Raw genomic sequence first — 11,920 nt, forward strand, 5'->3', positions numbered from 1 at the left:
TAAAGTGCCATTTACACAAAGTAAATATGTAGACACAAAAACACAGCTGACCAGCCGTACTTCCAAGCTCTTTGCAAACTTTTACAATCGTATAATTATACTGTTTTGATGCATAAATTAAAAACTAGATTGTGACAAATTTGTAATTTTATCTCGAGTAAAAAAGTAAATAATGAACATTAATCACCGCGGCCGTTGAAGAAAAAAAATGATTTTCTACTCTCTATTGCCTTTATGCATCGTTTCTAAGCAACCGAAAGTCAAAATAATGGACACACACACTTCTACTTACTTTGAAGTCTAACCAATATGTAATTCAAATTGCTTAAATAAGAAATAAAACACATTAAAAACTTTATTTTTGTGCGATTCAATCATTCAGAATCTTCAGGAAAATGTGGATATTTGGTAGTATTTTATCTCCATCATGTTCCTATACACGTCAGTATGAAAGTTTCCTCTGCAGTTGATTTATTACCACTTATTCTACCTACTAGAAGCCAGTGTGAGTGTGTGTGTGTGTGTATGTATGTATGTATGTATGTATGTATGTATGTATGTATGTCTGTCTGTGTGTGTGTATGTATGTATGTATGTATGTATGTATGTATGTATGTATGTATGTATGCATGCATGTATCCATGCATGCATGGATGGACGGACGGACGGGTGTGTGTGTGTGTGTGTGTGTGTATGTATGGATGGATGGATTGAAGGATGTACGTACGTACGTACGTATGTGTGTGAGTGGAGGGGGGGGGGTTTGCACGCGCGAGTGATGTCTGCTGTTTTCATAATTTTACTTCCAAATGCCATTTGTACCTTGCAAAATTGTCAGCTTACTTGTTTTTGGATTTCTGTAATTCCAAAACCAAATACAAAACGTATTTCATTTTATTTTGGCTTTTTCGCTACTTTTATGAAGGGTACAGCAAGAAATGTGATAATAATAAACATGATAAATGAAATATTGGAGTCGAAGTATTGGTTGATCAGGCTTTTGCTTTCTGCTATCAGAAAGACAAAAGATTGCAAAGGTTGACCACTAGGAGTGCTGTACAAAAGGCAGCCTTGGAACCAGAGACCCAAGCTTGACAATCCTCGTAAAAAATAATTTCTCAGGGTTTTACGGTAAATGATTGCATTCTCAACCAAAACATTTGTTTACTTTTATTTCAGTAGATTACTGTTTATTCATTATTGGTCATATTTTATTGGTTAGCTGCATGCTCTACAGGATAGTTTTGCCGTAATGTTTTTGAAAATGGCAAGGTTGGTCTATGGAATACTGGGTATTCAATTTTGCATGTACTATAATATAAACAAGTCATTGACAATGACATACTCCCCACTATGATTGGGTTTTAAGGAATTATCACTACTCTGATCACGCAACAACACTTGTGAACCTAAATCAAACAGACTTAGATATGTTGTGTCTGCTTGTTGGACATGGAACAATAAAGGATGGGTCGGGTATGGGGGATCGTATCACGACGAAAATGGATATGCACATGTATGTCATAGGACACTGTCCTAATCCAACTTTGAATGAGATCTGTTCAAGCATGTCTGAGTTGTACATGTGGCTTTGGACATAGAAAAATCGCAAACAAAATGGCTGCCAGGCGGCCATATTGGATCGTATCACAACAACAATGAATATGCACATGTATGTCATAGAACACTGTCCTAATACCAACTTTGAATGAGATCTGTTCAAGCATGTCTGAGTTATGGCTTTGGACATGGAAAATTCGCAAACAAAATGGCTGCCAGACGGACGCACGGACAGACAGAACCCAATCCATAAGTCTCCGTTCCGGACTTTGTCCGGCGGGGACTAAAAAGTAGTGTCAGCAAGTGACAGGAAAGAATGTTGGAGACCCCTGGTATATATTTTGTTTGCGTGCATAAATCTACATAAATCTACGATCTTTTCCTTAACGGATACTGGGGTCTTTTTACGTAAATACTACATTGGTAGGGCAGAAGAGGGTTCTTGTTTATTATTCAATCTTTGAGGTACTGAAAAACATTGTTGAAACACAGCATAGAGGGCGCTGTGCTAGAAAAGCTAACCACGCAAATCAAATTCATCTCATCATGCAAACTAGTATCATCAGTCGACACAGACTTACAACACCAATGTAACAATTTATTTCAACGTTTCTTGTGCTGCAATCGATACATTTTCAATGTTTAAATAATCCTTCACAAATAAGCCAAACTGAATACAAAACAACTTTTCTTCGACTTATAGTCACCACTGAGATACCTAATAAACCTCCATTTTGAATCAACTTTTTTTAGACCGATCACACACAATACCTAATATTATGCTTCCTGATTTTTCTTTATTTTTAACGCAACTAAACTGCCATCCCCTAACTTTTAAATTTTGCAAAACATACAGAGGAGAACAATTTCAATATTATCACCCTTGCATTGAGCTTTAAATTCATAGATTAACTACTACCTACATTAACCAAAAAAGTTTATAAATCCGTAATTTTGCATTGATTTGTATTTCCTCCAATTTCTGTGTACTCTTGTCACAACTTGTATTCGGAACTTGAAATACACAAAACGAACACAATGTCATTATTAAAATCATTGTACCTATCCAGTGTATAAGTTGTAAATTTGTCCACGATCTTTTGCAACTGAAGTTTTGTTTTGGTGGCTACATGCATCAATATGAGCATTTAATATGATGGGAGAGAACGGTGCCAAAGTCTATTCAGTAGAGAACATGGGTAACAGTTTTGTAGTGGTTTCATGAAATCCCTCTCCACTTCAGTTTTGGTTTGAATGAACTGGTATATCTCACACGAATAGGTTTGCAAGTATCTGTTAACTAACAAGCCCAAACACCAGGTCAATGCACCAATCACAACGAAATCCCCTCGTTTAGTGAACCTAGACACTTTGTCAAAGCACCAGTTTGTCTCACACCAAAGATACCCTATCAAGGCACAAGATTATCTTGATGTTTCTCTGTAATCGCAAGAAATTACAGGTGATGTAAAATCATGGAATGACTCTCCCGAACCTATAGTTAATGACAATGCCTTTATTTCCTGAAGTGGTGTGTTCACCTTTAAAGTATACCCTAGTTTGAGTGTAAAAAATTACACAAAAAGAAAACACTTCCCCAGCCTCTGTATACACAACTTAAATGGCAGTTCAATTGTTTTTTTTGTAAATGAACGTAACCTTTACTAGTCATTTCTGACTTTCTTGTCTGCAAGAACCAAACCAACCCATGTATTGAGTTGCTTGGCACGTAAACGAGCCCAAATCATGTGATCATTCAGAGACAGTATCTGGGCAGCATTTAACCCAGCAGCTTCTGGTGACAGCACTGTGGCACATCCAAGACCTGGAAAAAGAAAATAATCACAACATATCCAATGATGGTTGTACTGAGGTGCGCAAACATGCATCGAATGCTTATAAAATACCCTATAAAAAGCTTGTATGAATCTGTGAGCCAAAACTTTGGAACTCTCTAACCGGGAAACTGAAGTGCATTGATAATGTGGAATATTTTAAATGAGAACTGAAAAAAAATCTTTTCAAACAGCATGATTGACTTATGAATTTAGTGTTGTTACTTTGATTGCATCCCTTTATCCTATTTATATAATGCATGTTTTATTGTACGAGTTTAGATGTGCAGGTATTTCATTTCCCCAATCTTTTTAATTTTTTGATTATCATTTTTCAGTACCTGACTATGTTGTTAATCGCCATGTGGTTAAAATTGTGATAAAATCAATTTAAAGGCTGCATCACAAAGTGGATTGATATTTCCAATGACCATATATGGGCATAATATACTGGACTTAGAGTTTGTGATTTCTCCATAGAATCATGTAACCAATAAATTCATCACCAATGGTCGCCAAACTGCATGGTAAACCCTTAATGCACACACACTGAGAAAGTTTACTTACCAGATGGTAATCGCAGTGAAGACCAGATGTCCTCAGCACCCCAGTCAGGTTTGATTGGTGGACAGTTGATGACAGGCCAGCATGTGTTTCCAGACAATACCGGTCCCAGTCCATTGCTACGTCCTGCCACTGCTATGAACACAGTAGGGATACCTTCACCTGTGATAGACATGGAAACATTCATGAACTAAACACATAAAGCTAGAAAGTAAATAGAAAGTGATATGAATGAATGTTTTAAATCATTACAAGGAGAAATATTTCAGCTGATATATATAGAGCAAATTTTTTGGACTAATTTGACACACTGAATATTTCAGTTCTCACTTGTAAAGTTTTCATTGCACCTACGAACAGTAACGATGTGTTTCTGTTTCTTGGTTTCTAAAGATGTAAATTCATGTCCCACGTAGAATTTCAAGAATTTCTCCTAAACCATTCACCCCCTTTAAAATATTTTTTAGGAGAGCTCATTGCATCAATACCATAAAAACTTAACTTCAAGAGTAATAACAATCTTCCTTACCTTCATACTCAGCTAAGATCTTCAATGTTTTATCAGGTCCCTTGTGTGCAGAAGTCACTCTCAATTCACAGGGCACACCAAAGTTTTTGCATGTAGCCCGAATTTTTTCACCATGCTCTGTATCTGAGGCCGATCCCATCAGTACTACGGCTTGGGCTTGAGGTTTGGGCAACAGTTGCTATTAAAGATACAACACATGACAACGACTGTTAGTGAAAGCTGGGTATTCTGACAAATATTTTTTCATCTATGGCATATTATGTAAATGAACATTTTCAAAAGTTCTTCATGTGTTTACCAGGGGTTCCCTACCAATTTTTTTTTTTAGGTAAGTACATTCTACCAGGGTTCGGCACCAAATTTGTATCATAAGGTATGGAACCTTTGCAGATTTTACCATACGACCCTCTTTTACAAAGGTTCCAAGAATCTTGCCCCCCCCCCCCCCCCACTATAAGGTTAAAGGCCAATGTTTCAATCCCAGGTTCTCATATTAATTTTATCTTATCAGTGGATTTGTAGAGATTAAATAGGATTATTTTCTGTTCTGGACCAATTTTTTCCTATAGTTCTGCCAGACAAACTGTTTTACACACCTAAACCATTAATCCTAATCTGACAGGTCTTTTTATTTATTGTTACAGTATTGCAGTCTTATCATTTCATCACTTCTTACTGCAACTCTTTCAACAACCACTACTTAATGCAATTCTCAGCACCAATACTTGCTACAAGTACAACTCTCAGCAATCACTACTTGAACAGCAACTGTCTCAACAACCACCAGGGTACTTACTGCAACATCACTTCATACTACAGCAACCACTACTTGCTGCAAGTCTCAGGAATGCATCACTTACTACAACTCTCTCAGCAACCACTACTTGCTGCAACTGTCAGCAACCACTACTTACTGCAACCCACTACTTACTGCAACTCTCTCAACAATCACTAGTACTTACTGCAACTCTGTCAGCAACCCACTGAAAGTTCCTCTTCACCATTTCAAGACCTTCAGAAGTGACTTCTTTCAGTTCTCTGTACACCTGTTTATCTTTCATTAGTCTCCTATCACCAGATGGCCACAAACGCCACGAATCACTATCAATGATATCAGCCAACAGGATCTCGCCTACAAAAATTCAACATATTTCATTATCCAATAGGAATGACTGTCATATTTCAGAATGCAGTACCAGCCAACGTAATACTTTTTCTAATAAATCAATGATGCACGTTATACTGTGGAAAAGTCAATTTCACTGGAAATATAAATTTGGTGATTTCCTATCACTTTTGAATAGAAACTATTCATATATATGAATATTTGTACAGTACACACAATCTATGGGAGAAGAGAGGAGAAGGAATAAATTTTCAACATATATGAAAAATTGATCATAAGCTATGTACATTGTAATGTCAAATAACACGTTTTACTATATTTCTGACTATCCGCTCAAAATCTGTAAAAAGTCTACGTGTTGGGAGGGAAATCTCGCAACTTCTAATGGCCCTTTGTTAATATTTTGTGGGTTGTCTACAATTTATCATAGTTTTTCAGCAAGTTGAAAATTAATGGTGTCTGGAAAGTTTTCAACACAAACCATATTTTATTCAGACTAAGATTTTATAGACAGTACATCATACATATGACCTCTATAGTTTGCAAGAAACAGTACCACGAGACGGTAAATCTCTCCCAGATCACCTATTGCATAGTCTGGGTACAAAACAAAACTGAAATAAAAAGTGTGGGATGGCATATACTTTTTATGGACATACGTCCTTTCTAAAAATGGAAAACCCTATTCAGCAGGTGTTATATGTTATGTATGCGTATCAGTACTTTCTTTTGTTGATGTATCAATTGAACTGGTTGGTGTAACAACATGTAACGCTACAATTCAAAAGAAACCATTGTGGACTGATTATTGTCCATTATGAATTTTCAAACATGAAATGCATTTGTTTCTCACACAAAAACTTGTCATCAAAATCCTTGGCTGAAACACGCCGACTCATTAAGGTAGACAGTTATTAAAACCTCTCCACATTTTTGCCACATGGAAGCTTACTTCTGGAAATTTGGGGTTCACTGTCTAGTTTTAAGGAAAATGACAATCTCTCATTTTGCAGAGTTAACACAATATTTGGTGGCCATATTGGATTCCAAAATGGCCGAATTTTGATAACATTTCGACCTCGATTTCAAAAATTTGTATGGTGACCTATGAATTTTTTTCTTTATATTTTAACTGATAATGAATTGGAGGTTTCTAGAACCAAACAGCAAAACTTTGAACAGTTTTTTTCGGAGGTGCATTTCACATTGAGGGATGAATGTAAACAACATCTACATATTCATATCAGGAAATTTTCAAGGCAGGGTTTAAAATGTACTTTTTCAGTTAGTGGACAGCGTGAACCATCTCATTTTTATTTGGTGGTCCAAAATGATGTGGTCCATAGTTAGTAATTCATTATCTCTGTTCAAGGTATTCATCTGTAGATTTGTCCTGTATACTTGAAGCCAATTTGGACATTTACCTGTCTCTCTGTTAACACCAAATTCTATCTTCATATCGATGAGACTACAGTCTAGGGAAGTCCATGCTTTCTCCAAGATCTCAAAGACACAGACGGTAGTTTTGGTCATAATGTCAAGTTCATCAGCCCCAATTACGATACCACCATGTTCTAACTTGGCTGCCAGGATTTGTTCACGAGTCCACTGTGGGTCATGCTTTGCATCATCCTGTTAGACAGACAAAATGAAGAATGAAGAGATGAAATTTTGTTCCATCACAGTCCCTCTATTACCAATCAGGAAGCACCTATTGCGAAAAAAGATGTACCATAAATTCATTCCTTCCCAGGACAGCCATGTTTCGCTGATTTGCATGAATTTTATGCCAATAATGGCTATACATTCACACTAAGTATCAGTAGTTAAAGATGACAACAACAAAAATTTCCTATGGTTTCCTATGTTCTGTGTCTTTTAATAGGGAACGCCACTCCAGGACATAAAGGTAATTTCATAAACTTTGGGTTCTGGAGAGTCATTTCATGATTTCATATAACACAATTTTCACTTGATTGCCAAGAAACACCAAATTGAAACTCTTTTTCACCTCTCTTAATCTTTCGGTGGAACACCATTGCAATCATGGGTCTTACCAGATATGATTATTCATTACATGCACGCTGAATATTCATGATTTATTTGAAGGAAGTAAACTCTTAGTAGTCATTATGCACCTGTAATGAATAAGACCCATGATGCAATAGTGTTCCACTGAAACAAGTGAAATCATGAGTGAGTGAAATCATGAAATGACTCTCCAGAACCAAATGTTTATGAAAATACTTTTATTCCATGGAGCGGCATTCCCCTTTATGCCTGTAGTACCTTTCTGTGTACTATACGACATTATGCATTTGATACTTATTGATAAGTTCACATAGGACATGTTATAAACAGACCAACCACCTAGTCTTCAACTGAAGTTTTAATGACAAGACCACTTATGTTACGTGTACTTTTCCTTAGCTGAATATAGAAAAATATTGAGGAAATATATATATATATTGGACATGGAACTGCCTCTGACATGCACAAGTAATTCCTAACTAATAATAGAGTATTGTATTTGCCAAACAGTGTATTAAACTTGTCATTGCAGTATCGGATTGTGTGAGTTCGTGTTCAATGATTCATAAGTTAAGCTAAACTCTAGTACCCCCCCCTCCCCCACCTCAGTCATTAAATTGAATACTAGCCATGTCATTTTCATAATTGAAATGCATGCATTCTTATGAATGAATGAATGAATGAATGAAGGAAGGAAGGAAGGAAGGACAGGGTTTGTTAAATATTTAGTGATACACATTTGTTCAAAACTATGCATTTGATTGTTCAATATACATAATAGGAAATAAATGTGAATATGAATACCAAACAACAGGAAGCATTGCCTTTGTTAAAAGGAACAAAGGGGAGATATCTATTGTTTTGGTCAGTGTGGTGTGATCTGTGGACAAGACAGTGGTTCACCCCTCACAAAACTAGATGTGGGCAGCTGTCCCTAGATTCTATAAGTTTTGGTCACAGTGTGGTGTGATCTGTGGATATGAAAGCTTAGTACTAAAATATGGGCTGTCTTCCCTATTCCTTTGGATACAGCTTAGTATCCACATCTAGTATAAATATGGAAGAGGTTACTTTAACACCTTAAAACCTCTAATAATTCTCAGAGATAGCATTACATTATAGTAATAGGTGGGGAACACATTACTAACAGTTTTCTACACACTCGAAACAATGGGTGGGGTATTGTATGCAAGGGGAATTGGAAAAGCCTCACTGCTGGCGTTAACCAATCACATACAATAAAAAAAAGAGCAGTGCCTAAACATTGATTTTTTAAGATAAAATATTCCGAACAAAAGGGATTGACAAATTTGTCGATATTAAAGTGTGTTTTGGGTGTGGGAGCAAGTAAGAATGGGAGTTATGTCACTGTTACAAGTACAGGCAAAGCACAAATCATGTTGATGATGAAGGACACAGGAAATGAAATTAAACTGCTTTTTTTTTCTTATTGTGGGTTAATCTAAGTTCTTTTTATCTTTAAATGTCCACAATGCATTCTTATGGAAATCACATGAATCCACACTGTCCTGTCATTACATAAAAAACATTATTATTACCAGAGATTACTTGCATTGGTGCGTGCACATACTAGTGGTATTTTCACTGCAGCACAATACCAATGCGATCTTTCGCTACGCATGATATCGTGTGATCGTGTATGATTTTTATGGAATCAGGATATTTGCCATTTCAGATAAACATATGTAATAACAACAGAACCCCATGACATGTGAGTTCCAGTGTGGATACTCAGAGGTATTTGTACTCGTGCTTGCAATGGTTTTCTGCTGCACTTTCACACGCTACACCGAGACAGTACGGGCGCAAAGAACACTGCAAGCACTCGAGCAAATACCGCGAGTATGCCACCTGGAAATCACGTGTCATGGGGTTCTGTCGTAGTATCCTGGAATAGACTTCAGGCTAGCTTTGATATCATTTTTAGTACTCTAAGTTTGATTTGAATGAATGACAACTACAAACTATCTATTATAATAAAGTCAATAATTTTGAATTATATCTTTGTGAAATTTGAAATGTTATTTTCTACTGTTAGTAGTGAAAAATGACTAAAACCAAAGGAGAACCTTATAAGTATAATTGATACTTTCAAAACTGCCATATAAAAAGTTTGGATGAGGGGCAATATATTTATACATATTGTGCCATATTTGGACATTGTGTGCCATACTTGAACAAAGCATGCCATGTTTGGACAAAACATGCCATATTTGGATGTATAGCATACAAGGTTGCGATATATCAAAAATATCCATAGCAGTGTGAACAAGCAAACAAATGATTGTCGTCATCCATCACCCATAAGTCATCATCTTTTACCTTGTAGAAGTATTCTGACTTGACGGGACAGAAGCGATATCCTTCCTTCACACCCTCATGACGACGCAGAAAAGACCCTGTGGCTACTCTTCTAGTTACAAACTCCAATGGAATCATATCACAGTTGATACCAATGAAGGCTGTATCTGTATGTTGTTTGATGAAATGGCTTTTAATTCCTGAAAAGGAAACGAAAAGGAAAAATATCTAGATGACAACACTTCTAAAGTTGTTGTGTTGAGAGGGACAGTCTCATAGCTTATTTTATGGTCAACTACACTGACAGAGATGGAAGTAAATGGGTGACATTCCCACTAGTCTAGTGCTATCCATGGCATCAAATCTCAAGGTCTCTCTTTACCTATCAGAGATATAGGTGATCAGACAACAGACTTGGGTCAGAAACCACTCCACATTCTAAACACCAGTGTGGGTCTATAGGGTCTGACTGATTGAATGGAATTCCTTACCTGCATTGTTCAGAAGTTCAAAAAGTTTACTTGTAGTAGCTGTGGATATGGCAGCTTTGCCTTTCATGTCATGGGCTCTGGCTCCATCACCAGCCGTGATTCTGTCTTTGGACTGTAGTAGGACTTGATTATTGGGAAGTTCATAGACAATTTTAGTCTTGCCTTCAATGAGAGCTTTTCCAGGTGTGATGTCTAGAGAAATCAATCAATTGATCCAAGGTCAATGAAACAAGCATTTCAAACTCTCTTAAACCATTGATAATGACTGTCTAGGAATTTTCCTTTCAATTTTCAGCATTACAAAAGGGATGAAATGTGTATACATTTAAGGAACTGTTGCAAGTGAAGTTCATATGCCTGTCTGTCTGTGTCTGCATGTATGTATGTATGTATGTATGTATGTATGTATGTATGTATGTATGTATGTATGTATGTATGTATGTATGTATGTATGTATGTATGTATGTATGCATGCATGCATATCAGTCTGATATAATTTGATAACTTCTTAGATCAGTAAATGCACATAGTTTTTAGTTTAAGATTAACATTTCACAACATACGAATATCTATCACCACGTCCATGCTTAACCCATGGAAGTGTCACAGTGGGTGATATTTCCATTGTTATTTAAACCAAATTTGCTTAGAAATAATAGCATTGGATATAAAAAGGCTACCACATATTGCAATGTGTTTTAATATCATACTATGACTGGGGTACTGTGTGCCCGGGGCATCTCACATGGTACAGCAAGCATGTGAATGAGAGATTTCCTTTCTGATTATACGTACCCTTGCCTAGAATCCAAGCAATGGGAAAATTTTGAATTTTGTTTTCCCCCTCAAGCTTGCCTTTATCTGCTCTCCATGCACGAGTCCACTTACTAGTTAATAAAGAATGGCCTAGCACACCACTCTTGTTTTTTACACTCTCTGCTGTATAAAATTTACTATTAAAGAGTCAAAAAAGCGCAATGAAATATTACACTAATGTATAAATTTAAATTTCACACTAGCTGTTATCAAGCTACAACTTCCTACCTGACATTTTGCCTTGTCTTCGGTATTAGACGAGCCGCCGTGTATGTTGAGCACTTGCCTTGAAATGGTTTCTTCACGCTCTTTGCAGCTGATCAACCACGTGGTTTGGAGGGCAGCCTTTTCACTGATGTGGACCTACGCGTCAATTAAAAATAACGAATAAAATGATCTGGTTTTCTCTCTTTACGTGTATAACTTCCGGTACTTTTGTTTTTATCGGAAATTACAATCAAAAGATGTCATTGTGTTTATTTTCTTTTGATTTATTTGTTTTGAAAATATTTGTTGTATAATATTTTGTGGAATAATACATATACATGCTTAATATTGTCAAGCAAATGAATTTTGGCGCGAATGTAACACATGTGGCCGGAAATGCTCAAGGCCATACATTAGACTCAACAGATCTTTCCATTTC

General features: G+C 36.5%; 1 protein-coding gene across 1 annotated transcript; it reads right to left on the reverse strand.

Moving 5' to 3' along the window:
- Window positions 1–2,149: 2,149 nt before the first annotated feature.
- Window positions 2,150–11,638, reverse strand: LOC144438578 (multifunctional protein ADE2-like). The gene is made up of 8 exons (XM_078127663.1): window positions 11,503–11,638; window positions 10,459–10,650; window positions 9,989–10,167; window positions 7,039–7,246; window positions 5,451–5,620; window positions 4,489–4,666; window positions 3,963–4,121; window positions 2,150–3,385 (listed from the first exon to the last, which is right to left on the reverse strand). The coding sequence occupies exons 1-8, from the start codon at window positions 11,507–11,509 to the stop codon at window positions 3,225–3,227; spliced, it is 1,254 nt and encodes a 417-aa protein (XP_077983789.1). The 5' UTR covers window positions 11,510–11,638; the 3' UTR covers window positions 2,150–3,224.
- Between the last annotated feature and the right edge of the window lie 282 nt (window positions 11,639–11,920).

Source organism: Glandiceps talaboti, chromosome 8, assembly GCF_964340395.1.
Source record: "Glandiceps talaboti chromosome 8, keGlaTala1.1, whole genome shotgun sequence".
NCBI lineage: Eukaryota > Metazoa > Hemichordata > Enteropneusta > Spengelidae > Glandiceps > Glandiceps talaboti.

Coding starts and splice junctions, on each gene's coding strand:
- LOC144438578 (XM_078127663.1), bottom strand. Junction 4,122..4,488: donor GATCTTAGCTGAGTATGAAG/GTAAGGAAGATT, acceptor TGTCTATCACAG/GTGAAGGTATCCCTACTGTG. Junction 3,386..3,962: donor TTCACTGCGATTACCATCTG/GTAAGTAAACTT, acceptor TTCTTTTTCCAG/GTCTTGGATGTGCCACAGTG.